Source organism: Plasmopara halstedii (assembly GCF_900000015.1).
Source record: "Plasmopara halstedii genome assembly, contig: Scaffold_3120, whole genome shotgun sequence".
NCBI lineage: Eukaryota > Oomycota > Peronosporomycetes > Peronosporales > Peronosporaceae > Plasmopara > Plasmopara halstedii.
This window is the reverse complement of record NW_020190023.1, coordinates 1,660,044-1,685,498: the sequence shown is the minus strand read 5'-3', so window position 1 is coordinate 1,685,498 and position 25,455 is coordinate 1,660,044. Positions and strand designations below refer to the sequence as shown.

Below are 25,455 nucleotides of genomic sequence, written 5' to 3'. Positions count from 1 at the left end.
TTTGCGTCCCCCCCCCCCCTTTTCAACCTCAGCCAATGCTAATGGAGGGTGAAAATATCATCGGGCAAGCACTTCGCAGGTAAACGTCAAACATCAAAAGGTGCAGGGCGTTGAACAAAAGAATCTGGGTTCAATTGCACCTCATTATATTGTGGTCAAGGAGACCCAGCTTTGAGAAGGGTTCAGTTCACAACACAGAGCAGTCTGCTGTTGCTACCAACATCACGGCTTCATTGGGCATGGAAAGTCATTATACAGCGTTTTGTGATTACGTACAACGCGCAACTATAGAGAACAGAAGACAGTACGCGGATGCATTGAAGATGTCAAGCACGGAAACGGTAATCATGTGTCTTATAACGGCCCATTGGTAAAGTGTCGAGATTGAATTGAACTCCAAGTGTTTTAAATCTTTCAGCAACGTGATATATTCTCTAGTTCTGGACGCATGTACGGGATACGATCTCTTTCTAGGCATGGTGCGACTGGGATACTGCAGGTCATGAGTCAGCTGAAAAATAGCTACACCCACTCCTCTCCTAGCGCAGCATTGGCGAGTTTTAAAATTGTCTCTGCTAGAAAGCAGAAGCGTCTCTATTGAGAATATTAAGCTGCCTTAGCTCCACGTAAGACATGGGATCGTCATGATTTGACAAATATAAACCGGAAGTCAGCATGCTTAGAATGAGAATGATTTAAGCGAGGCGAGGATGTAGATGCGACAGGTAGCAGAGGTATTGTATATCGTGTTCTTTAAAGTGATAATCTGTTACGGCGAATAAATACGTCTGTATGTCCTGGTCCCCAGAGTGTATCTTGAGCGGGACGGAGCAAATAGCTGTGAGCTGCTGTCTTCTGTGCCATGGTTGATGGATAGTGGAAGCAACTATATGCTGCATTTTTCTATGCTAACGCTAGAGGATTCGACATGCGGGTGTGAGTCTTGCGCAGTAGGGCTAAATTCTACATGATATAAAAATGGCACAGTCTCGTCGCTTTTGAACGGAGCTGCTGGGTCAGCAGCACTACCATTTAGAGCCCACTGTTTTGAGCAGCAAAGCTCTACAGGTAAAGTGAGAGAATATGACATGTGCAGGTGTAATTCTTGATTGGTGGAGCTAAGCCGTATAGAAAAGAAGAATGGCTCATCTTCTTCGTGATTGGACGAAGCTAATGTGTCAGCAGTACAACCATTTCGAGCCAATCGTCCTGGCCCTTACCATTGGAACAGTCTGTGGTCACTGACGCTTTCTTCGTTGAAAGAACGAATTCGGTTTGATGAGAGAGATTATTTGTACCCAACTAGGCGCTGTCTTTCCGTGACAGCAAGGATAACGACACGTTGCAAATTGTGCATGTTGATAACAGCTAGATTTATAATAACTATTCGGGAGCAAACGCCGATTTTTAAACATGGTGCGCATACACAACAGAATGGCTGGTTGGAATTTTCTGTTGTGTGTGCGCATTATGACCTGATTTTTGTTTATGGTTTTATTGACTGCTCGTAACAGGCAGCGTTTTTTTCCTATTGCAAGGAGATCTCCAAGCGAGATGCTTCAGGACTGGTTTCCATCGATTCCGTCAGCGAGGATCAATTGTCTGGTGACGCAGCTGTAAGGTTTCGTTGTGGCTATGCACAATCCTCTTTCGAATGTTTCTTTATCAGTAGTCGTGCGATATGAAATAGTCGGATACGGAAACCCCGTTGACTTGCGATCATTATTATTTAGCAGTATATTTTGCAATATTCGTAAGTACCAAATTATCAGTATATATGCGGGTGAAAGAGCTTCACCAAGGAGAGGTCCGTGATATAGGTAGACTGGTAGCCGCATATCGAAAATTGTGGCGAAAAAAAGACCCATTATTTGTGTGCCAGGAAAATCTGGATGCATTACTCATATGGACCCACCACGGAGATCGTTTTTGCCTGAACTTACTGCAAGATCAAGATAGGCACGTCCACTGAGGGCTGAAAACCACGTCAGCGCACGCGGTAGTGACGCCTAATACAGGTGCAAACCACCTGGTCTCGCTGGATCACCAGTTCATGTGTGATTCACAACACCTCGCCGTGGATATTCACGAGCAGTGGGTGAGGTGGTGAAAAGACGCCAGAGAGATTATCGTGCGATTGATTTGGTGTGATCTTAAATGTTTTGCTTTTCTTGAGAATTGTGAGATGTGGGTAACTCTATTGCATACGAATGCCACCTGAATATTCAGATTGCTTTTCTCAAAAGTATTTGCATTATTATATAAATGTATTTGCATTGTTTATTTAAAAAGGTGGACTGTGTGATAGAGTAATATAAACTTAAGCTTAGTCGGTTTACCATGTAGCAGGAACATTCAACACGTGGGCTGAGTGGTATTGTAATGATGTAACATTCCAGAGAGCTGAGAAGTATATGCACCATTTTGATAAATAAATTTCTTTGTAAATGACTTATAAACGTCTCGGATAGTTCTTCCGGGTTCTAAATAGCCTTCAAGTGGGAAAACAGATTCAGTCAAGTTTTAACAAAATTTGAAGCTTTTTTAAACGGATGACCATTTGCATTTCTTTCTCGCTTTGAAAAAAATAGAAATTGCAGTTCGTAATCAACAAATGACCACACTATGGTTAAAAAATACATGTCTCATACCAGTTTTGCCCATTCAGTCATATCGGTTTTACTGACAACTGGTGGATAAAGGTTTAGAACAAGCGGACTGCTCGTGCTCGGCTCGAGGCTGATCGTCGCCAGTCTGACTAGCAGCATGACGACCTCAACGCAGCGCAAAACCGCGTCCGGGAGCTGAAAACTTGGCTACGGTGGTCCAGTCGGAACTGAGGCTACTCGAGGCGATCCATAAGTCGATTCGTAGACACTATCGTGGGCCTGAGATATCAAGGATCGTTTAGCGGGCCCGACAAAGGCGACCTACAGAAAATGTAGGACGCGTCCGTACTTGAGTTGAATGCTCATGCGTGTATGCATTACTAAAGAAATAAAATCCGTGGAATGGACCGATTAAAATTTTGATAGTAACTTCTTACAACCGACGCGAGTTAGCGCAATGCTTGGGTTCCGCTGCAGTGATGGGCACGACCAATTCGCCAGCCAAATTTTTTTTCAAATCATGCTTGTTTTTGTTTGTATATTGCTCCCGCAATCGCATTCTGTACATTACAGATCCATGCGTGCCGAGTCAGCTGAATCATTTGTGCATTACCAACACTTTATTCGATCCTACAGCGGCGAGATCCACTTCTATCTCGTCGTCTTCAAGATCCATTGGTGAATCTGGCTAATTTACTTTATTGTTGGGTGCGGGAAACGTTACGTCTCCGCAATCCCATCAAAGTTGCGATCATCAAAACTTTTGAAGATGGTTTTGAGTCAGAACGGGCGCGCTCCCGATGGAGCGAGGCTGCCGTACCTCTTTTGCTTGGAGGAAGCTTGGTTAAGGTCGGTGACCTCCGCATTATATTAAGAATCGGTACGAGTGTAGCGGAACGCATTCCACTTACTTCAAAAGAAACTGCAACCTTAACCCAAGGCTACTTATTTCTTCCGGTTAGAATGTAAACTGTATTTCTCTCTTTTTTTGCGGCCAAGCCGCCTGTATCTAGATTTATAGCACTTTCTATCTATGTATCAAAAATAATTAAATGAATAATACTGGCTGATCCAGTCACGTTCTGACTTGTTGCTTAAGCGTAGCCACGCCATTGTGCAGTCACATCATCTTGTGTAATCCAAATCATTATGTGATCACACTATCTTGTGTAGCCTAGACCATTGTGGGATCTCACCATCCTGTGTGACCCGCACCATTGCGAGACTCCGTTACACTCTTCCCCATTACGATTGTGAGCACCTACAGCTCACATTCAACTTTCGCCCTTAAGACACCACAACATCACCAGGTCCTTCTTCATGAATTTTTAGCCAATGAGACCTGTGTCGATGACACTAAAGACATCCAGCCTCACTGGCCGAGAGTGCCCGCTGGTAGAGCCCTTCTTCGTCTCCTGCACGTGGTGCGACTTCGTACAGCACGTTCGCGGCTACAAGGCAACCGCAGCCTAGCTCTCAGTATCTGAGTACCGCGCAGCGCATTGTCAGCGACAGCTTCGCAGAGCCAGGAACACAGACGCGGTGTCTACTCCCGACCACGTACCCCGTCTCATCGAGTTTATGGAGGAAGACAACAAGTCGGATACTTCTTTCTTAGGATGAGAAAAGGAAGAGGGTGAGGTGCCTCCGCGACGCGACGTGAGCCCTTGTGAACGACGTGCCCGGATCTCGAGCTCTTAACTTCCGGAGAAAGTGGTGTCATTAACAATTACCTCGACGAGGCGCAGAAGCAACAGCTGACTGCTATCTGCAAGACGACTTCCTTGCACATGCACCCACGGTAGGTCATTGACCCTTGCGTGGAATGCGGAATCCGCTCGGCCTATATCGCTACAGAAGCCAAAGACGCAATCACTCAATCGTTAGGCGTCTACGTGATAGGCCCTTCGGCCACTACACAAGCTGAGCTTGACGACAAAAAAGCTCTTCGAACTCGTTACTTGTTTCCTCAAGAAATTTCGGCGGAAACGTACCGCAATCGACTTCGGGCTAAACGAGGAGGCGCTTCTGTATTCGCGATGTAGACGATTCCTGCCCCTGGAAAAAGCGCTGCAGATGACGAAGTGCTCTTTGAGCGCTGGGTGCAGCGGCACCGGAAGTGTTCCTCGCTGTTCAACTTACAGCTGAGCCACAAGAAGGTGAACGCAATCTTCGATTTGAGTTGGTTAAACTTAAGGCGCGTCGTCGGCTTTCTTCGAATTGTCGCCCTGCGTCGTATGGGTTGGCCCAGCACACTTCCGCGAGCTCTGTGGTCGCTCACACGGATGAGTCTGCTATCGCAGTAGCCATAGCTTAAGCTCAACTCATGGCTCGTCGGCTTCCCTGAATATTGTCGAGAAGCGCGGGTGTACGACGACGCGGGACGTTATGATCCTTCTGATCATAAGCGTCCAGGACGTCTGGGCAGTCTTGCCGAAGTGGCACTTTAAATTCCCGCGAGTTCTCGGAGTCGTGAGTATACCCGCCACTTCACAAGATACTGGGTTTGATCTTGGCGACGACGTCGACCCACGAGACGTTCCATGTGATAGTGAACACCAACATTATCTTCGAGAAGATACGTTCCATGTGATATTGAACACCAACGTTCTCGTCGAGAAGAGATGGCAGCGGACGATGACCACTGGGCCGATCGCCGTCCAGTGACTTGAGATGCCTTTCCAGCTCTTGACGACAAAGTCCGTCGCTATCGGCACCTTGTCGAGCATCTCGCCGAGATCGCATACCACTGTGCGGAAGACGCCGAGAGCTTGGAGCAACTTTGCACCGACTGCCTCACGTTGAGGAATATCGTGCTGTCTCGGAGCGGCTCCTAGACATCGAGCAGACGAATGCGTCGCTTCATGTGAGGGAGCTTCTTGTTTATGTGTAGCCACAGCATTAGTGTGATCAAACCATCTTGTGTAACTCACACCATTGTGTGATCGCATCATCTTGTGTGACCCACAACCTTCATACCAGGGCACGTGAAACCCGTTACACCTAATAACCCGAATTCGAAAAAAAACAGGTCGACAGATTCGATACCAAGCGATCTCAAAAACTTACTAAGAAAGCATTTGCTGACCACCCTCAAGCAGATGCTCACACCTAACGCACAAATTGCTTTCTGGAAAATATCCTCCGCAGTTACTCAAGTTGTGAAGTCTGCCATCGACAATTTGGTACATGCGTCCACAACGCATATCCCATTTACGTGAATGGCTTACACCATCTACGATTACCGATTGACGAAACTTTGCGGTGACATGTCAATCACGGACAGATACAAAGTCATTCGCTACTATGACTGCGTTGTCAAATACAGAGTCAGCAAAAACCCGAGCAGAGACACCCGCCGTGATCAACTCCATAACGGCGGTAGATGGACCTTCTTGCTAAACGATCAACAATCACCAAGAGGACAGTGCTAACACGAGTGTTTCCGAGGAATCAACATACAGAGTTCATCTAGACTGAGTCAGACACATGGTTCGGGCGGAGATAGAGGTAAGAGGCGCGTGAGCTTGTTTTTAACGCGCATGTAAAAGTAGCTCCAGGTAGAAGTTCTCTCGAACACAATGACCACCGAATGGAGAATTATTGTGACGTAGATTGTATACTCCACCAAGAGCCACAGTCGTCAATAGGTGGTGGCTATTGACCGCCCGTGGTCTGTAGAAACCAGACTGGTCTTTGGCGGAGTACATAAACCTGAAAATTTGCCTGTGCATACTTTGTGGGAAAAAGATTGCTGTCGCACACTGCGTAAACCCGCCCAGCTTGAATTAGCTGACGCGATTTGTGACACATCATGCTCTATACTATCGAGTGCGTTTTGGATCTAGACAAGGCCATTTGCAAATTCACTAGCATCAGACAATGGGAAAATGATTGTTCCTGATCTGTCAGCGACTTCATCACGCTTTGTTCAACGTAAAGAATTGCTTTTAGCTGGCACCCCATGACCACACAACATCTTTCTACTACAGTCGCATTAAAGCGACTGATTGTTTTGGCGTACTTGAGTGGGCACATCTTCATGTACCCTGTAATACTGATGAAAGTCTTCAGTTTTGTAATTTGTACATTGGACTTCTCACGGTCATACGTTATAGACGAATACACGAATTTAGTACAAAGTCTAATACACCTAAGCGAATACAGACGCACCCATCCTCTAGAAAGCAGCCATTTAAATGTACTGACGTGAAGATAAATGTTGCAAATATTCTCACCATCTGTTCAGGCGTTTATGACTTTGATCTCACTTGCCTATCGAACGTGATGGGATCGGACACAAACGAAGCAACGTCTCAGCAGTCTCCTCTGGCTGACCAAAAAGAAGCAACTACGCGGTTTTGAATCGCTGAAGGTCTAGCAAGCGAGACAGCGCGAAAACATACTTCAATAAGCCATATCACTATCCGGAATACTTCAGATTCGAACTCACGCCGATACGATCGCAAATAATTTATTTATGCGGTGCTACACGGAAGAGAGAAAATGAAAGCCAGTCGCGGGAGAATATATCTTTGCTGACACGACTCGATGAGTAAAGGGCATACCACTTTGGCGCGGAACATTTGATGAATTGGCGAAGCTGTTATCAGTACCTAGAAAAGCGAAAGTGATATTTGCAGTCTAAGAACTCGCGAGATTCTGGTAATACGGCTTCGGCGAAGTTGCTCTACGCCGCAGTCACTTATGACCTGTCGCACGTTTGATCTTTTTCTGTGGGTGCTGACCTAGCGGTGACAAAAGAAGTTGGCCAGTAGCTGTGACAGCTGTCTCATGGATACAAGGTAGTCTGTAAGTAGCGACTGATTGAGGCGGTGGGTTGTCACCTCGATGCTCGTGTCGTGCTTTTATCACGCATTAAACGACTGCCAGCCTCACCAAAACTGTCTCTTAACGCTTCAAGACAAGGGAGGCAACGCCTTTCTCACTCAGCACTTGAACTGAGTCTGAAACTCGGCGATATTTTTGTCACCATCTATACTCAAGCGACAGTCCTCACGGAGGGTACGTTTCTTTTGACTGCTGCAACTTTAAGCGCATATGACACAGCTTTGGCGAAGATATCTGGGTATAACTGGAGACTCTAACGCATAATCGTGTAGGATCTATGCACATGCGCAACGAGCGACTTCGGACATTTTAAAGCTTTATTCACGACATAATATGGTCAAGACGTAGACTCTTGCTCATGCAGTAAAGTAAGCCGCGCTCCTTGAGTCAGGTTCAGTTCCTTACTAACGAGCTAATCATTGCCGTGAAAGCGTAAAAGCACTCCATGTTGATGAACAAAGCATAGTATTCGAGTCTTATACAGCGATGACGACAAGCAGAAAAAGCCCGCTTTGTCGGGAAACGGATATGTCAAATATCGCCAGGTGGGGGTGTTTGGCCGTGACTCGGACATTTACAGTACCCATACTATGTAAAGAATACATTGACATCTTTACCAAGAATTCCTTAAACGAAAATCGCACATTCGATGGAGAATTTGTGTTATGATTTTTCAGCGCTTCAACGCTCAACAAAGCAGGCAGGGTTAAGTAAAGCGAGTGGTGTGAAAATATCATACGCAATGGTTGTGAGGCGTTCACTTCTGCGCAGTGTTTCTTAAAAAGAGACGAAATGTGCGTGAAATTCTATCTGTATTGCTCTTCGATGTAAGAAATGGAGCGTGCAAGTTTTGTAATCTTGTCTATTTGAGCCTTACACCATTGGTTTGGTTGGGTTGATTACGCTATAGCATAACTATATAAAACTCACTTACCTTCATAAGTGCCGCAACATTGGTATTTTAGAGTTTCGGATCTTCGAGTTGAAGGGGTCTGAAGTGTACGTGGGTCGTTAATCGCACGTCAGACAATAAACATTGTCTAAATATGGGACATGGCCGAACGTTTGGTCTGAACAGAAATGTCTGAAGTGTACGTACTATTGAAATAGCACAGAATACTAACAGTGCTAATTAATTTGCAGACCCTCGATTCCGCTCCTTGTGAAAGAGCACGCACCCACTTTCTGTACATCTGCTAACTGGCCTAGCGGTCAAAGCCTCTTCTGTGCAAAGTACACGATCCCGTTGCAGATTGTCAGCTTTGTCAGCTTTCACCACCAGATTTATTGGCTGATACCGTCAATGTAATTGATATACGGACATGCGGTTTTTCTTCGTTCGACTGTCGAAGTCGACCAGTGCAGATCATTATATACTCAAGTCATACGAGCGCTCCATAAAAACATCTCGCATAAAGCCGTGAAATTTGTTATGGCTATCAATAATTAGATCCGAATATCATCTTTTTTTCTGAAAATTTGAGCCATGAGTAAAGTAAGATCATCGGACTCATTCATTGATACTATTGGTCTGCCATTCGTGCAATCACCAGCCGGAATCAGTTTTCCCGAGCTAAATACCCCCACACTGTATTGTTCTATCTGTCTGAAATTTTGAATCATAATACTGGGGGATGAATGAGTTAGTGCTACTTTGCTGATAACAGGGTTTGAGCAAACACATCCTTGGTCCTACTGTCAATCGACTCATTCTGGATTATATTTCTGCTCCACCCGGCAAAGCTGAGCGGACGCGGCTCTTAGATACGGACGTTAGGCCGGCTTTCACCGTGAATGGGCACCAATTGTACACTTATATAGACTGCTCTACTGGCTCACGAGTTGCCAAACAGCATACCACCATCGCGAGGTCTTCTCAGGCCGCGAACGGGTCCTAGAAGACGGAACTTTACCTGAACTTTTTTAATTTTTTCTTCTTTAAACTTCCACATATGACACATCGTCGCCAGCGAGTATCAAGCTCGCGTCAATCGCCTTGCTGAGTATCTGTCGATTACTGAGTATCTGGATGTGTTTCTTTCGTGAGAGCAAATTGTCAAGCTATAACCGAAAGATTGCGATCCAGCCAATGTACTCGAAGTTCTACATAAAACTGCCCTTCAAGGTAGAATGTGCGTTATCTTTTGCTTAGCTCGTGATTTTGTTGTGTACATCTAAAGCCATATTAAACCGTAAACGATGCACATTTCGAGGTTGCCTGCCTTAAAAATGAATTTGCCGGGGCAGACAGCACATGTGCCTCCAGCTTACCTGCTTTACTATCAAGTCAGATTGTAATATTTGATTCCATAGGTTTCCACTAACAATCTTGACTGAAGCTAACTCTCACGCACAATCCATAGGTACTTGTTTCGATACCCATAGGATCCAAATCAGAGCAGCCGGAGATAGGTCGCTTGAGTGGACGAGCAATTATACCCAAAGGTAAGACTGCCATACCAACCCGCATCCAGTTGGGTGTGGGATAGTTGGATGTACTGGACGCCTCTGACCGAATCCCCCCACAAGTGTAATGAGAGGTACAAAACCCAGTCCCGAAATGAGTCGGATAGCTATCGGCATCGAATCATAGTCTTAATGTGTGGGTTCCGGTGGCGCAATTTTTATGCACAATCCTTCATGTGATGAGGCCAGAGTGTGACTTTTATATAAGTACGGGGTCAGCACAAACTTATTCATGTATACACACAACAATGCACTCAATAAATGACTTGAAAAAATTCTTTATAGTTATATGTCAGACAAGCCACTTGTAAGTCTACATTGCGACATTGTTACAATTCTCCTCTTCATCCTCGACAATTCCTACTTTCGTTTCCTATGTTCAATCAAACCTTTAAAGAAACCTTCATTTCTGTCCACCAAGCTTCATTTCAGCATCACGCAAGTTCATCTCTGAGCCTTTAAGATTCTGGACGGAATGCTAATATTAAGTGAGAAGTCGGTAGTTATGGTCGCCGCAAAGTACAACGATTTTCCCATCCACTTATTTTGCAAGCCACTGCTCTGCACTCCTGACGTGCGATCAAAAGTAGCTCGCATTCAAACCTCCAAGTGCTTACCAATCCCATGCCGTGTCCAACGTGGCAGAGACCAGCCGATCTTGAGCCTGTCTGTCAGATCTGTTCGTTTCGCTTCATACACCTAGGCAGAATTTAATCAATAGTAGCCAAATAATTCAGAGCATTGTAATGGGCCTCTTAACCACTTTATTTTAGCGTCGTAAAGCCTACGTTCCTGTCTCTATTATTCCGCGTCGTCCAACTATCCAGTAAGTGCATTTTACATAGATGGTCAACAACTAATCTCGGTGAGATCCAGACGAACTGTCCAAACGTATGGTACTATACGTCACGGATAGTTCCATGTCGTGCATCGATAACTGTTGATATGTTAATCGTCGCATTGAGGCAGTTGTCTATTCCGTCCATTTTTACATCTGCCGTGAACATCATCAAGTCCATTTGATCAAACGAGTAGCATGAAAACAAAGCGTGCGTTTAACGCTCTCTATTTAATGATAGCAGGAGCTACCACCTTCTCGTTCATCGTATCGGGTGAGTCAAACACTGATCGTCGATTAAGTTCCCCAGCTGAAGATCAAGACGTGACGGTGCCATTTAATTCGTGGAACAACACAGTTGATACCTTGCGCAATGTACTCGCTTTTGTCATTGTTCTCGTTGCAGCACATCCGCTTGCCGTCTTTTTTCCTCGATTCTTTAAACTTCCATTGATTACTGGCTACCTTATCATTGGAATCATTGCAGGTCCTTTCGTTGCGAATTTATTAACTGAAGAGATTGTCAATATGCTTTCAAATTACGTTAGCGCATTGGCCTTATCGTTCATTTCGTTTCAAGCTGGTCAAGAAATCTACATTCCCGAACTTCGACCACAACTCAAATCCATTTTCATTCTTCTTTCAACGCTTTACATTACAGCTATGGTCATCCTAACGTCCGTTCATTTACTAGTGGAAAGTGCTTTCTTTTATGACAACCTTGTGTTGAATTGTCAATTGGGGATTGCACTAATGTTTGGCTCCATCTCTGTGTTGGGCTCCCCGGCTACTGTCATGGCTATCAAGATTGAACTCAATAGCGTTGGTCCATTCACAAGTTTAATGCTTGGCGCGACCATGACAGCGGAATTTGTCGTGTTATTATCATTCTCCATCTCTCGCATTGTCTGCTCTATTTACTGTGCTGAATTGGACGTTTCGATGACAAACTTAATTTTTACCTTGAGTATTGTCATGTCAAATATTCTCGTGGGAATTGCTCTTGCAGGAGCTACATTTGCTATCTTTCAGATTCCAGGAGGTGAACCTCATCATCATCATGAAGAAGCGCATCAAACGCATGGTGAAGTGCTTGAAGTAGACGATAGTCCAGGTGCATCTGTCTACTACAACCAAAAGACTGATACCAAAGTTTCTACACTTGATGTCGACAACGCACCACATCCACACAATGCTTATCCAGAAGAGAATGTATCAAAAGCTTCATCAATTTTAACCCATGAGACGTCATTGCAGCTTAAAGGTTTCATTTGGTTATCAATGGGGTATGTCTTTTACATTTCCACGTCTACAATCGCCAAAGCTACTGATGCTGCATACGGTTTGTCATGGGAAGTGAAGCTTGAGCCATTGCTTGTGCTGATGATTGCTGCATGTATCGCTGGTCATCACACGGGAATTCGTCATGACATGCATGTGATTCTTGATACGGCTGCACCGTACATGTTCTTACCCTTCTTTGTCATGACAGGTGCTGCACTAAAGTTAGATCAAGTAGTTCATGCTATTCCACTTATGTCGGTATACGTCATGCTTCGATACATTGCAATTTTCATTGCTTGCTATGTTGGCGGTCGTTTCTTGTTGAAATTATCGCCGCGACAGTACAATAATCTTTGGCTTACTATGACACCTCAAGCTGGTGTCGCGCTGGGTTTAGCTAACGAAGTCAAAGCTATGAGTGACGAGACATGGGCTGCTGATTTTGCAGCAACGATCGTAGCAGCTGTTGTCGTGAATCAAATCATTGGTCCTGTTTTGTGTGCTATGGGTTTGAGTCGTGCGGGTGAAACGTTAAAAGATCGAGCGATTGAAGAACATGATGATCAAGATTTGTATGATGGCAAAGATCCAACGGCTACTGGAGAGTTTGGAGAGTACAAAGTTCGACCAAGTCGACTTTCAATTATGACGGGCAAAGTCTCGATGCATGATCACGAAGATCCAAAAGCGCCATTGCCATTTTATAAGCTACGAAATGCTGTCGTGATTGGAGATGATGAAGTGGCATTTGAAATTGCTTTAGATCTGTCGCTATATGGTGCACATGTAAATGTGCCGCTTTTGGATCAAGAACGTACTCGAAAGTGGCAACAGATGAATGAAAATATCTTGAAACGAAACGCTAAAGGTGATTTGATATCGTATAAAGATACATTAAAAGATCGAGACAATGCTCAAGCCATGTCAGCTGCTGATGTGGTTGTCTTTACGGGCAATGCCGATCGTACACGTGAAAATATTCGTTTGTTTACGTCATTACTAGGAAATACACCATCTCGAATGATTGTTGTGGTGCCAGATTGCACATTTAGCGAAGAATTAAAAGCACAAGGGATCTTGGTTATCCAACCATCGATTGCTTTAGCAAATATTGTGACACGTATGGCTTTACTGGATCAAAAGTCAGCACAAGCTTTATCAAATGAAATTAGTACGACTAATGCTTTGAGTACTGCCTCGTACTTCTTACAAACAGAAGGAGGATATCGTGCTTCTGTATCGGAAATGCGAATCGATTCTCGTCATTTGGCATTAGGACGGAGTGTTGTGAACCACCATTCGGTAAATTATGACCGTTTGGTTGAAACATTAGCTGCAGAAAACTTACCCATCCCTCCACCTCCATCACGTGTGGCTATGTTTGGTACGTCTGCTGCCGGATTTGATCCATTCGCACGTCGTGAGTCAAGTTTCTTTGTCATGCATGATGAAGTGGACGATAGTGATGAAGTGATTTTGTCTACACCAAACTCACGTCGACGAGCTCCGTCACATCAAAGGATGAGTCTCTCGCACTTATCTCGTCGTAGTGGGTCTCATTCGTACAGCACCTCGTTTGTTAGTAATCTTTAAGTCAATGTTTGAAAGTGAAGTTTTGTTTGTTGGTTTTGACAGTCGTGTCCATCTTACGCTTCATTGTTGATAGAACATATGACTGCAGAAAACATTATATTGATACAAATGGTTTGTGACGACACGACACCTAGAGACATATGATAGAGCCATTTGCTGAAGAAGAAGCATTCTCTGCCAACCATCTGTCCTCTGCACGAATTGCACACTCCATACTCATTTTTTAAAAGCAGAGAGTGTCATGCGGAGCTACTAATGACGTTAAGCTCGTTCCAATCAGCTGGAACTGGCTCAGCACCGAACCTACGACTGCTAATGCAGAAATCGCAACGCTTTTTTGCAGACTCACTGTATTCGAATTTGATCGTCATGCCAGGTAGAGTCTCGGTCCAAAGTTCCTAAGCTTAAGCACGAAATGCTGGCTAGATTGCTAAACTTTGTTTAATGGGTAAGGAGGACACTTTATAGTATCTAGCTAGTCTCAGAAGAGAAAACGTCTTACTGAAATGTCGAATTTGAAACTTAAAAATTGCAATGCCGACGTCGAGGTAGAAACTTATAGCCTCAAGTTCTCTGTCAACAGCCCTGCTTATCTCCATTTCCTGAATTTATAGCTCGTGGTCAAATATAGAATTTGGATGAGATCACTTCTAAGCCTCCCACTTGGCTAGTGGGAAGCGAGTTGTTTCTACGATGTTGGTATTTTTTTTACGGAGATTAGCGCTGAAGATGCGCAAAGTTGTAAGTCAGTTTCGCTGAAGTGGGACTCTAAACTCCCAAAGAGAATGTCTCTATCCTCTATCAACATATACAAGTTATACTTTTGATGAATCTGCCGGTCCACCGTTTGCTCGACATGAAAGTGGATCGCCCAGCATCGAACAGTACAGGCAGAGAACGACTTATCCTCTGCTGGACTTTTTTTAAGGCCTTATTATGACGTCTTGCCACGTATCGGAAGCTCCCAGCTATGCCACCGAACGACCCCAAGCAGCTTCAGACCTCGCCGTTTTCTTAGAACAGAGAATACTTCGGTATAGCATGTCATATACGAAGCGTGCGTAAGCGCGGAATTGTAGTGTGATATTAGAACACAGATTGTGTTAGCGTTCTTGATCGAAAGATAAAAGTACCATTCAATCCTGTCCGATCACAAACGTGAACGGATTGAGTTAGGGTATAGACTTTAATTACTCCATTTGTAAGTAGGCTAACGGCGTTTAGTACGGCCAATTTACCCACTATGAGCTTCATCTGCCTCTGCCCGTCTGCATCTAGCTTGTGTATGTCCTGGTTCTCAGCCGTAATACTCCAGACCTGGCGCATAATGCTTAATTTCACTTAGACAATTTCTGACTTTGCGACAGTGCAAACCTGGTCTGACCAAATCAAATTGACAATCACTTCAACCAACAAGATCGCTGTGGTATCAATGGAATATGGTCTAAGCCAATTAATTGATAATGAAAGGGGTAAGGCTTGTATCGACGTGTACTGCAATATTTATTGCAAACTTGAAAGTGGCGGCAATTCGGTCCAGCACCGTGCCTGTTCCTTAAAGAATACCCCATTCCATGCGATTCACACAGTCCTTCGATCGTCTGCTTGAAGATGTACGTGTTCGTGTATATTTCTGTCTGGTGTTATGCGCCTCAAACGAAGTTCATTTGGATCAAAATCCGCGCAAGCGATCCGGCTTAAAACAATGAGAAGAAGTTAGCCAGTATCGCGAAGAATCTTGTCGAGTAACAGCTTCGAATCGTTGACGATAGCAAAATGAGTCATTTTTCTCGCCAAGAACAACGTTTGGGTTTAAAGGAATGCGAATTTTAGATGAACCTAAAGTTCATCTTACAAACTGGCATCACTCATCCAGAACCAGCGAGTTGTTCAAAGGTGACTAAAAATGCGGTGAGACATTAATCGAGACACATTTCACACGTGCACACATAAGTTATTACCCATTTTTACATTTGCTGTCACTTATACATAGCGCTTATCGAGGCTATATGTCTTCCCTCATTTGATATGTCCATCTGAGGTGATATCGTCTGCCGAATACATTCTTTATCACGCTGCTTTCGAGAATCTTGACAAAAGTACGTTGAGTGTCAGGTGGGTCAGCGCCGACATACTGCAGGTCTTAGAAGAAAGGCTAACGAGGCAGCCGTGCGATCGTGCCCTTCAATTAAATCGGCGTCTTGGCTCGCAATCTCTTTGCATTTCAATCTTTTAATTACGCAGCACATGTTGCATCTGGCTCGAACTCTGTAAGTAACGCTTCACCAACGCGCAGTGTCATCATGGTGACGTATGGCGAGGCAATGCGGACGCGCGTACACCAACAGGTTATGTCGACCAGGCGTTTTACTTACAAAAAGCTACATTTGACAGTGAAAGAGCATACCACATCAAGGTCATTTGCTGGTAGCTTGTACACGATATGCTCGTAGAAACATTGCTGAGGTAGATATCTAACAGGTTCTTGGTCTCGCTCCCGAATGGAGTGTACAAGCTCATTCTCTCTACATTGGTACGTGGACTCTACGTTTCAAAGTGTCTTGCATGGATGCCTTGTTGCGCCTGGCGGCACTTGTTATCATTCACAGATCGAGACGAATAAGACTGTATCACCTTGCGTAGGGTATACGATTCTTTTTTTAGGACAACAAGACGCGTTACGCGCTTTTTTAACTTGGAACCACAACACGCTTGGCGTGTAAGGAATCGGAGGTAGTAATTGCTAACCTGGAAACGGTCACCAGTTTCACAATGAGCATATAACACACCATTTATCAGGAGCTATCGTATACGCGCATTGCAAAATTGACGTATGAGTGGCTACAATTGTCACCCACAGCGAGCAGCGTGAGCTCAGCATTCAGCATTTTGATGGAAGAATCGAATCATTTTTTCTCGTGAATACGAGAGGGTCAGATGGCCATTATTCGGTCATGTTGCTGACAGGTTATTTAGTCGTCGCAATGACAGTTCCAAAGCTTAGTAATCACGCGCGGCAATGAACTCTTAAAAGCTATATAGTTTTCGAAAAGACTTTTTAATATTGAGATATTGAAGCGACATTTGTTGCAGATGCTCGTACTGCCTCATCGTGTGTGGTCAAAATCTATTCCACCCGTCAAGAGAGATAAAAGATACGGAAACATTAAAGTCTTGAGAGCTCTAACTGACGCAGATAAAAATAAAGCCTAATCTTGAGGAACCCCTTCATGGAAAATCCCCTGATATATGTGCCCTCCACCAAGACGTACCACGTCTACCCAAACTCTGTCGAGATGTACATTAGATTCAGATCATAATTTTGATAAGGTTGAACCGCGGGAGAATGAGAAGGCTGCTGAGCATGCCACGTCTGCTAGGTAGAGAAGATAAAGGCAATTTTCTAGCTGTTGTGCAGCACCGTAGTATTCACAAATATTACATCTGCGACAGTAGCAAATCATTTTGCCCTATGAGTTGCAATCTCGCACAATTTGAGTGTCGATCTCGCACGTAGGAAGATCAACGATCTACTTGAGTGAACGTTGAGTATCAGTATGCTTAGGGCGACCTACTCGAAATCAAATTTGCTTTAGTGTATGTAGTGGTGGTCGAAGTCAATGTGAAGTCAACTTAAAGGAGCAGATTACGAGGTGAGGCTCGCGAACCCCGCGTTGTCGAATCTTGGAGATAGGTACTCTTGGCATGAGTTAAGAGCTGCTATGTCTTCAATCTATAGCATGAGGTTAGCTAAATTATTTTGCACATGATCGCTCAAATCAAATAGTAATGGTATTGCTTATCGCTGAATTAAAAGGCAGAAGTGTCAGTGAGCACATTCAAGATGAAAGCGGACTTTGAAACCATACATTACAGTCTGAGCGTTTGTCTACAACATGAGAAGCTCGCAACAATATTTGGCTGTCTCCAAAGTGTATAGCTAAAAGCTGACCCACAAAATTTTGTAGTCTTCAGGTTATATCCGTATAGGATGTAAATGCTACTATTGGCGGTTATAGAACATGAGTAAACGAGCCTGGCCACGACAAAAGTAAGGATGGCTTACGATGTAATGTTCCGCGACAAATTCAACGTTTGGTGCAGTATAGCTAATTGCTTTTATGACGTAAACCATTTATATACTTTTAAATGGCATGACCAAGGCAGTCCTAGGAGAAAAGTTCTTCTCTCATTACCCCATCCCGAGCTTTGATCGACCTTCAAAGCATTTATGTGAAAATGAGTGCTCAGAGCTTAAGTCGTTTTCTCCAAAGATGAGTTTACAGAGCTTCAAAACTATTTCTGAAAGATGAGTGCTATGAAATGCTTTACGATAGATTTGATCATGAGGATACGTGACTTCGTAGGAGAAACTAAGCACTTTATTCGCTATGGAGCGGTCAAATATTAAAAATCCTTGCGAAGCATCTGTAGCATCGAGCTGAAAGGCTATTCGCAAGGATGTTACGAATCTCCTCAATACACTTTTGAAGTCGTTTGGAGAGCGTGATGGTAATGAACCACAACATACCTCGGATCGGGTGGTGTGTCATGAAGTAGGCTTGATTCCCGATCCAAATACTATGTCAGATGTAATCAATTCTACTAAGGATAGTAAGATGTTTTAGAAGCTGTCTTTCATCCAACGTCGAAGTAAGATTTATGTAATGGAGTGAAACCTTAAACTGGCGCTGTCTTCTTTGTCAGAACGACTAAACGGCGGGTGGGTAACTGAGCATGATTATACTTAGCTCAATTCAGCCGTATATCGGCGCAGACATTGAATTTTTGGATGAACTTGGTGAAATAGTATGGTCGGTTGAACGTTATTCGATTCATTTCACCAAGTTAGTGAATATTTTAGCTACCAATGCGAATTTCTGACAACCCTCTTTCTCCGATGTGTACTATGGGATGGACAATTTTGAAGCGGATCATCATGCCCCAAAGTCCGTATTACACAACTAAAACATTTTCAAGTTGATTATGTCAAATCGCGCATCCGCGCATACGCTTTCAATGAATTTATTCATAGTTTGCAGAGTACAGAAACCGATCGTAGATAATATAACATGACAAGTTTGTGATCGGTGCAAAATCAACGAAGCTTTTGGCCAATATTGAAAAATGTGCATCAGGAGCTGGCAAAATCTTTTATCTGGCATCGGTACATGGTCTTCAAGTGGATATCGCGGGCTGTACGCTGCTTGGTGCCACAATGCCAAGATGAATGTTGAATGCGACTTAGACAGCTCTGGAATAATCATAACGCAAACCACAACGATAACGAACTGTTCTCCTCGAACGATCTCAAATTTTTGATAAGTGAAGCTGAGTGTGCGGCATCAAACCCCCTAGAATTTAGTTTATTTCGCGTTTCGGTTTTGGTCCTTTCCGGTCCTGATGGGCTATTTTGTGATGCTTTGATTTTATCATTGGCTGCTTTTACCTTCAAGTAGTGCCAATGAGATTGATCACGTCATTGCATTTGATTTTTTCCGGCTTGAAACGGCTGAGAATTATATATGCAGCTCATGACATAGCGCTACCTGCTAGTATACTCTTGTCAATTCAGGATACATCTGCTTGGAACTGAGCAATCTTCATTCGGAGCTGTGGTCGTCACTGCGAGAACAATACTTCTCATATGTTCACGTGCGAAACCTTTCGGCAGATTAGACTCTCGCAATATACGTTTGCGTATTTCGCCACCCAGTAGAATAGTTGGCAATGCAGTTGGATGATGTCGGGTTAAACTATAGTGGCACATGTAAATGCCGACATGGTATTTTGTGTGCGCCGAAGAAGCAAGATGACTCATATCGCTGCCGTCTGTTCGCCAGTAACAGTTTAAAGACATCCATGCTAACCCTTAGGCAAGATTTTTGCTATCAAAGCTTGCTAGTGATAAATGATCTGGATCGATATTCGCGCTTAACGGCGATGGCCTGACAGAGCAGACTGATGGTATTGCGAGTGATACCTTCGAAAGCTTTTTCTCAGAAAGACCGCAATGCTAAGCAGTATTTTAGCACTGAGTTGAGGCTGATTTACGCAGTACATGCCTATGACTGGACATAGTATGGTCAACTCTGCATTTCTCTTGGCACCGCCAAGGAATATCTTTGAGTTAGTGAGCGAGGGCTGTCGACACTGGCTGACTTGACGATATCAGCCCAGCTACACTCGGAAGCGAAGTCAAGTGCAATACTGTTCTGAGGAGCAGATACAGGATTGCACTTGACTTTGCTCCCGAGTGACACGAGGCTGGCTGCTCATGGAGCTGTCATTTTAACGCAGTTTGATTTTCATGACAAAAATGAGGTAAGACACGTGTGGTCCACATGCCAGTATAATATCGTAAATTTGTGTTGTACACCTTACACAATTGGTAAAATACATTATAAAATTAACATTGCAAGTTTGTGTAATAAACAAAAAGTCTACGTGGTTTAACAAAAATCTCAAGTCTGGCGCAAGATGTTGTAAAGACCTGTATATAGAACCAAATCTTGAAGGCTAACAGGACTAAGCCGGTTGAGATGATCATTAAGGTAATGTGTTATTTAAGGAAAAAAGCTTCAGATGTCGTCATCTTCCTCAAATCATTCAATTAGCTTATAGCAGGTAAATTTCAAGTATCGATACGTTACATGAACTGATCTTGTCTTTCTATATAGAATTCGAGTCATACAACCACATGGAACAACCTTTTCTTTGCGAATCAGATGATGCAATATCCTGAAGCCAATTGATGACCTCATGCGTATCTATGTTTCAATCTTAACATACGGTATAGTTCCCGATCAGTTCAATGAATATCCATAGAACAATCGTCTGAACATAGCATATGTCCTGATATGAATGATCGTAAATAGACCTCATTTACGATTTCTTGGTTCCAGTGCAATTCAAAGTTTCTTTCGAATATGAGCAGATTCATTTGGTTTGGGGCGTTGGCTGTGCTATTAGACACTGGGTCTTTTACTGTGGAAGCAGTCACTCATCTCGATCAAAAAGCACGAACACACTCTTTGGCATTGACGGAACAAGACAATCATACTCTGCCAAATGGAACAGCAATTCTGAACGTTACGGAAGAAAGTTCGACTTACACTGAAGCAGAGAAAGCTGTGATTGAAGTGATTCTCGAACACGCTCCATTATTTGTGCGTCAAGACGTTGCAATGGTAGCGCGTCAAGAAGCCGCAAAGATTCAAGAAGGCCTCGTGGCTGTTACAAACGACCTTAAAAAAAGTGCAAGCGATCTTTTCGACGATTTTAAGGTTGGATTGAGATCAAACTTTTTTGAAAGTGAGCAATTTCGAAATTGGGATAAAAGCATTGAGGATTCGCCAACAAAAGACGAGATTATGCTATCCGTTCTTAATGAAAAGATTTGTCCTACCGAAAAGGTTCGGAATGAACTTCTTGCAGATAAAGGCGACGGGTCGTCAAACAATCCAACAAAACGTAAAGACACTTTAGCGATTCGTCAGCGATTTGACGCGGTGTTGCTTGATCAATGGATTCATAAGGATCAAGATCCCGTTATCGCTAAGTCCCAACGATCGACGTTGATGAGATGGTTTATCTCTAAGAATATCGAGGAAAGACACGACGCGATTGAGCTGCTAATGACTACGCTGCTTAATAAAGGCATCACCCGTCGATACCTTGCCATTTCGAAATCATTCGATTCATCAAGTGATGTTGTGGGGGAGATACTTTTCTTCGCAAAGCAAGTTGACGAAAGTTGGGTAAAGTGGGCGAAAGATTCGATAGCGAGGATTGACAACATATTTCAGAACGTTGATAGCTTTCTGTCGAGCAAACCTGTGAAAAAATGGTATGAAATTGTGTCACAGTTTGTGGAGAAACCCCAAGAGTTGCTTCTTTCTGAATTGGTTCGCCGTTGGGACAAAACGTTTGTGACCCGTCAGCTTTACCAACTACTCATCAAGGACCCGATTGATTACGATTTGAGTCATTTGTCAGTGGTGGAAGTAGAAGATGAAGGTTATCTTCTTCCTCTTTTGAATGCAGTCATGAATCAACAGACGAAAGAACCCGAGAAGGTGCTTAAACTGGAAGATCGTTCGTAAATTCCCGATATAGAGCTTGTCCGGTGAATGTCACTAACGCTCTAACTGCATAATGTTTTCCACAAAGGACTAGTAGTGTTCTGAGCCATTGAAGTGTGCAAGATTGCAGATGAAAACAAGAATTAGGTGACACGTCATTCAAAAATGGGGTAATGTTAAAAATACAAATTGACAATACTTGAAATTTTGCTTTTGGAGTAACTTAAAATTTACGTCTTTTACTTGAAAAAATTGTATTTATATTCGATACTAGCACTATAATTCTTCATATTTTTTTGTGGTGATGACATCGTACGCATTACTTGTCGAGATTCAAGAGGCGGTGATGGCAACAAAGAAAAGAATGGAGGGAAAGAAGTAAAAAACATCATAGAAATGTGTTGTCACAGATTTAAAAATGAAGATTTACAGCTCACAAGATCTGTGAATTAGACTCTTCGATTGTCACACGTACTTGCTTAACAGAACGAATCATGAACACCTTTCACAGTGTCTCGACACATACTTGCGATGCCAATTGCGCGAATTTGTGACTTACTTTAGTCTGCCAGCTACAAAGCAACTTATGAGAAGCATAGGATGCTTATAAGAGACTAAGTAATCGTATTCCGATACTTCCGATATACCGCAATGACCTTGAGTGGCTCTCTATGGCGTCTTGCAATAGGGGATGCCTAGAGTTAGACGATTATGTCTATGCAGCGGGGTTACCGCGCACTTGCAAAGGGAAAAATCTTAACAGTTTGCGCTAGCAAATGTACAGAAGCTGAGTTCACGCGCTTCTACCAGTCGCGGAAGTACCGTCACTAGGTGACTAATAGCTGAGTAATTTCAAGTGGACATATTTACTTAGAGTTTATACCTACCTACACGTATATTTTCCGCTATATCTCATCATACAGCGGCATTTCTATCCTGGCGTACAATCAGAATGAGTGGTAAATGTTACTGCTCGGAGTCGACATTCTGTGTCAGAAAGTCGAACGGCAGGCTACAAATTGTGCATGCTTATATCAATCAAATGCAGCCGTGATTCTGGTGCGATTCCTAGGAAATGTGTGCTGTATAGCTGTACGGTCAGCTGTACTTTGCTCGGTGATCTTGACTCGGTTGATGGCTTCATCAACTGCTGATGATAGATAGCGTTACCTCACTCACTGCCGCGAGTGCTTTAAGCAGGATGTCCAGAGAGCGGCTGGTTATGCCACAGGGAATATTTAGTCTGCGACGATCACTCGTCTAGTGCTGCTGCTATTCGCACCACGTCGTGGCTGTACATACACTTGTTTTGGCAATATATTCGCTCATAATATGCAGATAACGAGAATCCTGACATGAAGAACCATGTGGAAGACCGAATAGCAGTCCTTGACTGTATGCGCTTAAATAAGTTATTTTCCCAACGTAACAAGCGTGTATATGGATGGCCTGACAAAATATTCCTATCAAGCTGCTTAATCGAAAACTATGGCTGCGGGAAGATTCCTCAAAAATAAAGATCATTGTATATTGGCTGGTGCATTCGTAGTGATGGGATATAAATAAGTAGCTTGACGTGGCCAGCTACTTACAGAAGTAAATCGCATGTGCTGGGTTGCGGTGGAAGAGGCGGCATTCAAGAATAGAAAGAATATAGCCTCATGCACTCCTCTAGTCTGGCTCTTACCAATACGTCGGCCTGTCATGTTGTCTGTGATGCTTCAGCCTTTACGACAAGCTATGCTTTACTTCGAACAAATACCAATTATCACATCTCGCGCAAGTTTTTCTGTTGAAAATACTTTCGTGGTATCGTATAAGTCGCGTAAACCTACTGTGGCGGCTGATGCTCTTTCGCGTCACCCCGACGATGTTATGTCACTTCTCACGATGGTAAAGTTGCCGGTTGATGAGGCGATATGTACAGCTTATGTGTCAGATATCACATGTACTTTGTTGCTGAATAGCGGTTTTACGAAAATTATGAAGCCTTTCAAAAAGGAGTCCACGTGCTAGCTTGTTAATTTTGCAAAGAAGAAAGCACCGATTACGTTACACATGCCCCTTGGAAAGCACCGCTGCCGTGTGAAAAATCTTTGGTTCCAAGAGCTAGTTTATCTACATGACGCACTTTTCCTCTCGAAATTAAAATGTGGTATACGTCTCTCGTCACTACGCTTTGATGTTACTTCGATCTGACACATCGCACTCAGTGCTATGCAAGTATCTACAATGATATTTGATCCGCGTTAAGAGTTGAGAACGACTACTGACCGTACCAATTTGGCGACATCAGTCTGTGAGACGTAAATAAAAGGACCAACCCGTAAGATGAGAAACGTGATTCATCCTTGTCACATCAAACAGTACTACCGAGTCAGCGCTTCCGTGTGACAAGCTCGCAGTACGGAGCAGTGAAACTGCAGGGGATTGTGGCGAGACAGAATCTTCACTAAAGAACGAGTTGACCGATGCAGATCTGAAGGTGTAAACTTTACATTCCGTGCCTGTGGCAAATCTCTTCTAAAGCGAGAGAAAGCATTCGTGGGGGTGGGCGCAGGGGTTGCAAGAATGGTGAAACCCAGTCTCTTTCGGTCTCTTTGATCCGTGCCGCAGGCGACAACAGCTCGCAACTTTTTTATCACGCTCTGGGGACTAAGGCATACTGTCGTACTTCCAGACTCATCCTAAGACTTCGACTCACTGCTGATTCCGCCTTCTGAGCTCTACTTGAGACACATAGAGATAATACGGCTAACAATTTTCGATAATTTCTCATGACTGCCGCATTAAATAAAGCCGCCACAATTATGTGCCCAAACAGAAACCGCTTCTAATATATGACCGAGATGGAATCATGCTCCCCCATTAAAAAAATTGAAAAGAGCGGGGGATATTATAATTAAAACTTATAGTCGATCCATGACCCGTGGCACTCCACCACGCCTACCTAAGATGTAATCATCGCACGTATATAGGTCCAAACTGCACGCTGCCCAGTATCGAAGAAATGTTTATTTCCCTCTAAAATATGGCTGAGGTCCATCGCCTCTAGAGCGCTCGTTGGGCTTCGACCTTGAGGATCCCTACCGTCGCGGTTACGAGGTTCTTTCTACCCCACTTTAACAAAACATTCGCCGCTTTCTTGACGGAGATAAGCAGAACGCATATGGTCTCGGTACAGGTCATACCAATTCGGTGGCCCTTCTTGAAGATGGTAACCATGACCACCCGGGGAGAGAATATAATGCCATTGCGGCGGTAAGAGTTTCTAACTCATCAATATAGATTCCTAATTATTGCCGTCTTTAAAGGGCGGGAAGAGCTTCGAGCGCACCCTATTTGCCTGGCTAGTTGGTGCGAGCACGAGCGACATCTACAGCTTCAAGTTTCTTAATGATAGAAGCGCTGATTATAGCGATTTTGCAGCTTAATGCCTATTCTTGCGCTCGAATATATCTTTGAGATCGCAAGTGACACGCTGTTGATTCGTTGTAGGCACTGGTGATTCATGGCCATCTCAACTTTCCTCGTTCACATGATTTCGTCCCAGTACTCAAAAGTCTAGACGTTTGAAATCTGGCGGTTTCACATTGGATAGTATTCACCGGCAATCGATTTTGTCTCGCTACCACTTTTCCATAGCTGATGAAACATCCAAGTGAACAATTTGACATTTTAGCCGCCAAATTCTTGCTCTCGTCAGGATCAGGACATACATAAGATCACG

General features: G+C 43.7%; 5 protein-coding genes across 5 annotated transcripts; 3 read left to right on the top strand and 2 right to left on the bottom strand.

Moving 5' to 3' along the window:
• Window positions 1-2,816: 2,816 nt before the first annotated feature.
• Window positions 2,817-3,285, bottom strand: PHALS_07891 (uncharacterized protein; the record flags this gene model as incomplete). Its single annotated transcript, XM_024721436.1, has 4 exons — window positions 2,817-2,888; window positions 2,959-2,989; window positions 3,047-3,169; window positions 3,227-3,285. 4 exons carry the CDS (start codon window positions 3,283-3,285, stop codon window positions 2,817-2,819), a joined length of 285 nt encoding a protein of 94 aa, XP_024586535.1.
• Window positions 3,286-8,946: 5,661 nt separating this feature from the next.
• PHALS_07890 (uncharacterized protein) lies at window positions 8,947-9,358 on the top strand (the record flags this gene model as incomplete). Its single annotated transcript, XM_024721435.1, has 2 exons — window positions 8,947-8,955; window positions 9,128-9,358. The coding sequence occupies 2 exons, from the start codon at window positions 8,947-8,949 to the stop codon at window positions 9,356-9,358; spliced, it is 240 nt and encodes a 79-aa protein (XP_024586534.1).
• Window positions 9,359-10,962: 1,604 nt separating this feature from the next.
• Window positions 10,963-13,641, top strand: PHALS_07889 (hypothetical protein L915_01073; the record flags this gene model as incomplete). The annotated part of the gene is made up of 1 exon (XM_024721433.1): window positions 10,963-13,641. The coding sequence occupies one exon, from the start codon at window positions 10,963-10,965 to the stop codon at window positions 13,639-13,641; it is 2,679 nt and encodes an 892-aa protein (XP_024586533.1).
• Window positions 13,642-16,331: 2,690 nt separating this feature from the next.
• On the bottom strand, window positions 16,332-16,522 carry PHALS_07888 (uncharacterized protein; the record flags this gene model as incomplete). The annotated part of the gene is made up of 2 exons (XM_024721432.1): window positions 16,332-16,389; window positions 16,431-16,522. The coding sequence occupies 2 exons, from the start codon at window positions 16,520-16,522 to the stop codon at window positions 16,332-16,334; spliced, it is 150 nt and encodes a 49-aa protein (XP_024586532.1).
• Window positions 16,523-20,570: 4,048 nt separating this feature from the next.
• On the top strand, window positions 20,571-21,746 carry PHALS_07887 (uncharacterized protein; the record flags this gene model as incomplete). The annotated part of the gene is made up of 1 exon (XM_024721431.1): window positions 20,571-21,746. The coding sequence occupies one exon, from the start codon at window positions 20,571-20,573 to the stop codon at window positions 21,744-21,746; it is 1,176 nt and encodes a 391-aa protein (XP_024586531.1).
• Between the last annotated feature and the right edge of the window lie 3,709 nt (window positions 21,747-25,455).